This window comes from Nerophis lumbriciformis, linkage group LG13, assembly GCF_033978685.3.
Source record: "Nerophis lumbriciformis linkage group LG13, RoL_Nlum_v2.1, whole genome shotgun sequence".
Classification (NCBI taxonomy): Eukaryota; Metazoa; Chordata; class Actinopteri; order Syngnathiformes; family Syngnathidae; genus Nerophis; species Nerophis lumbriciformis.
This window is the reverse complement of record NC_084560.2, coordinates 35,273,573-35,277,920: the sequence shown is the minus strand read 5'-3', so window position 1 is coordinate 35,277,920 and position 4,348 is coordinate 35,273,573. Positions and strand designations below refer to the sequence as shown.

At 38.4% G+C, this 4,348-nt stretch overlaps 1 protein-coding gene across 1 annotated transcript in view; it reads left to right on the top strand.

The window, feature by feature from the left end:
- Positions 1-3,115, top strand: part of LOC133613149 (5'-AMP-activated protein kinase subunit gamma-1-like) — a 23,264-nt gene extending 20,149 nt beyond the window's left edge. The window contains exons 12-13 of the mRNA XM_072914579.1: positions 2,082-2,175; positions 2,238-3,115. Coding sequence (XP_072770680.1) covers positions 2,082-2,175; positions 2,238-2,368 — 225 coding nt within the window. The 3' untranslated portion in view covers positions 2,369-3,115. The remainder of the gene's footprint in view (positions 1-2,081; positions 2,176-2,237) is intronic.
- Positions 3,116-4,348: the final 1,233 nt, after the last annotated feature.

The window sequence follows — 4,348 nt, the reverse complement described above, 5'->3', positions numbered from 1 at the left end:
AAACTTGCTGGGATTTTATTTCCCTCTTTCTGTTTGCTGCCAAGTCATCATGGCATCCACAATGCCTCCTTTTCCACTTCTAGGTAGCGACTACACCACGACTACCCATTTAGGCTTCAAACTAGCTGGGTATGATGTAAACGTTTGTATATCTATTAGTTGCTTCTAAATAGCAACTTTGTCCATTTCTGTTTATATTGCTTCAAGATATAGGAATTACACTACCACTACCCATTTAGGCAGCAACCTAGTTGGGCCTGATGTAAAAGTTTTCATATCTATTAGTTGCTGCCAAATAGCAACATTGTCCATTTATGTTTATATTGCTTCAAGATGTAGGAATTACACTACCACTACCCATTTAGGCAGCAACCTAGTTGGGCCTGATGTAAAAGTTTTCATATAAGTTGCTGCCAAATAGCAACATTGTCCATTTATGTTTATATTGCTTCAAGATGTAGGAATTACTCTACCACTACCCATTTAGGCAGCAACCAAGTTGGGCCTGATGTCAACGTCTCATATCAATTGGTTTCTGCCAAGCAGTGACAATATCCAAGTATGTGTGGGTTGCTTCAAGATGTAGCAACAACACAATGACTACCCATTTAGGCAGCAACTTAGTTGGGCCTGATGTAAACATTTTCATATCTTTTAGTTGCTGCCAAATAGTAACATTGTCCATTTATGTTTATATTGCTTCAAGATGTAGGAATTACTCTACCACTACCCATTTAGGCAGCAACCAAGTTGGGCCTGATGTCAACGTCTCATATCAATTGGTTTCTGCCAAGCAGTGACAATATCCAATTATGTGTGGGTTGCTTCAAGATGTAGCAACAACACAATGACTACCCATTTAGGCAGCAACTTAGTTGGGCCTGATGTAACAATTTTCATATCTATTAGTTGCTGCCAAATAGCAACATTGTCCATTTATGTTTATATTGCTTCAAGATGTAGGAATTACACTACCACTACCCATTTAGGCAGCAACCTAGTTGGGCCTGATGTAAAAGTTTTCATATAAGTTGCTGCCAAATAGCAACATTGTCCATTTATGGTTATATTGCTTCAAGATGTAGCAATTACACTACCACTACCCATTTAGGCAGCAACTGAGTTGGGCCTGATGTCAACGTCTCATATCAATTGGTTTCTGCCAAGCAGTGAAAATATCCAATTATGTGTATGTTGCTTCAAAATGTAGTAACAACACAATGACTACCCATTTAGGCAGCAACCTAGTTGGGCCTGATATAAAAGTTTTCATATCTATTAGTTGCTGCCAAATAGCAACATTGTCCATTTATGTTTATATTGCTTCAAGATGTAGCAATTACACTACCACTACCCATTTAGGCAGCAACCTAGTTGGGCCTGATGTAAAAGTTTTCATATCAGTTGCTGCCAAATAGCAACATTGTCCATTTATGGTTATATTGCTTCAAGATGTAGCAATTACACTACCACTACCCATTTAGGCAGCAACTGAGTTGGGCCTGATGTCAACGTCTCATTTTAATTGGTTTCTGCCAAGCAGTGAAAATATCCAATTATGTGTATGTTGCTTCAAAATGTAGTAACAACACAATGACTACCCATTTAGGCAGCAACCTAGTTGGGCCTGATATAAAAGTTTTCATATCTATTAGTTGCTGCCAAATAGCAACATTGTCCATTTATGTTTATATTGCTTCAAGATGTAGCAATTACACTACCACTACCCATTTAGGCAGCAACCAAGTTGGGCCTGACGTCAACGTCTCATATCAATTGGTTTCTGCCAAGCAGTGACAATATCCAATTATGTGTATGTTGCTTCAAGATGTAGCAACAAGACAATAACTGCCCATTTAGGCAGCAACCTAGTTGGGCCTGATGTCAAAGTTTTCATATCTATTAGTTGCTGCCAAACAACGACAATGTCCAATTATCTGTGCAAAACATAGCGACTGGGCTACGACTGCCGTTTAAGGCAGCAAACTAGACGGGCCTGACTTAATTTTAGCACAAGCAAACATAGCAACATGGCATGCAGAAGAAGATGTTGTGAGTAACGTGGGTGGTGGCTTGGCCAGGTGCATCGTTTGGTGCTGGTAGACACGGAGGATGTGGTGAGGGGGATCGTGTCTCTGTCAGACCTCCTCCAGGCGCTGGTCCTCACCCCCGCAGGTATTGACGCACTGTGCAGCTAACGCCACCGCCTCCATATGTCGCCTTGCTTTCTCTCTCAGTCCCCGGGATGTGTGGCCGGCCCTCTCCTCGTCTGGCTTCCGATCATCTCCTCCTTCGCACTTGTTTTCATTCCCAAATACTAGCAGGCCCGCAGCAGCAAGAGACTATTTTCAAAAGACCCCCACGCTAGTGGCTCCATGTGTGCCTAATCCTTCAGAAAAAAAAGTCCACATTGTACTCCCCTTCCAAACGTCCTCTGGCTCCCTCACAGTGTCACGCCTCCTCCACCCCTCACCTGGCCAGGTAAGAGTTGTGTGTCAATCATGTCAAAGTTGGATGTTGAGTTGAGACACAAACAAGGTAGCTCTTTTCAAGAATTTTTGCCAATCATCCACAATCCTAACACACGTCTTTCCCTTTTTTGTTCGTTCTAAATAGCAAAAAACTGCTAGCACCGGGCGGCTAAAATGCAGGCAATGGGAAGTCATCGACTCGGCTCTAAAATTAAATAAATAATCAATTTACATGCCGTGACTTGCTTATTAATAACCAAGCTATAGTGACATTATTATATGAGCTAACACAGAGGAACTACTTTTTTGGCGTAGTGACACACCTGCTCCCCTGCTTGAGCTTCTGAGTCTTTTGAGTTTGGAAAAAAATGGATGCTCGTTTTTGTAATCGAGATGTGACATTCGTGAATGAATCAAGTCTTTTGACTGGCTCTTTTAAGTGAGCAATGAGAACCGATTCCCAGTTGTAAACCGTCGGTTTGAGAGCCGTTTTGCAAATTTTCTGTTGGCAATTGCCTGCTCTGCATGTGCGCGCCGCCGACTGGTAACTGGACTGAAAAAAATGAGTGAGAGGTAAAGGAAATTTAACAGATTTGGATTAACTTTTTTTTAAATAAGAAGAAATATATAATTTTACATATAAAAGTAGAAAAATATACATATTTTTATATATATATGAAAATATATATATATATATATATATATATATATATATATATATATATATATATATATATATATATATATATATATATATATATATATATGTGTGTGTGTGTGTGTGTGTGTGTGTGTGTGTGTGTGTGTGTGTGTGTGTATATATATATATATACACACACAAATATATATATATACAAGCCACGTCTTGTATTTGATTTATTTCATGTCTTTTTAGCAGAATTCATTTGGAGTAAGCCAAATAAATATCGACTCAAACTCAAACTAAAAAAAAAAAAGAATAAAAAGTCAGTTATTTGTTTTTAATCACCTCCATTTGGGCCTACTCTGCCCTTAAACTGGAATAGAAACTACTTAACCAACAGGAAACAATACGTGAGGCTAGACCAGGGGTCGGCAACCCGCGGCTCTAGAGCCGCATGCGGCTCTTTAGCGCCGCCCTAGTGGCTCTCTGGATCTATTTCAAAAATGTATGAAAAATGGAAAAAGATGAGGGGGAAAAAATATATTTTTTGTTTTAATATGGTTTCTGTAGGAGGACAAACATGACACAAACCTCCCTAATTGTTATAAAGCACACTGTTTGTATTAAACATGCTTCACTGATTCATGTATTTGGCGAGCGCCGTTTTGTCCTACTAATTTTGGCGGTCCTTGAACTCACCATAGTTTGTTTACATGCATAACTTTCTCCGACTTTCGAGGACGTGTTTTATGCCACTTCTTTTTCTGTCTCATTTTGTCCACCAAACTTTTAAGGTTGTGCATGAATGCACAAAGGTGAGTTTTGTTGATGTTATTGACTTGTGTGGAGTGCTAATCAGACATATTTGGTCACTGCATGACTGCAAGCTAATTGATGCTAACATGCTATTTAGGTTAGCTATATGTACATATTAGGGATGTCCGATAATGGCTTTTTTCCGATATCCGATATTCCGATATTGTCCAACTCTTTAGTTACCGATACCGATATCAACCGATACGATATATACAGTCGTGGAATTAATTAATAATAATAACTAATTTGGACAACCAGGTATGGTGAAGATAAGGTCCTTTTTAAAAAAATTAATAAAATAAAATAAAATAAAATAAATAAATTTAAAATATTTTCTTGAATAAAAAAGAAAGTAAAACAATATAAAAACAGTTACATAGGAACTAGTAATTAATGAAAATGAGTAAAATTAACTTTT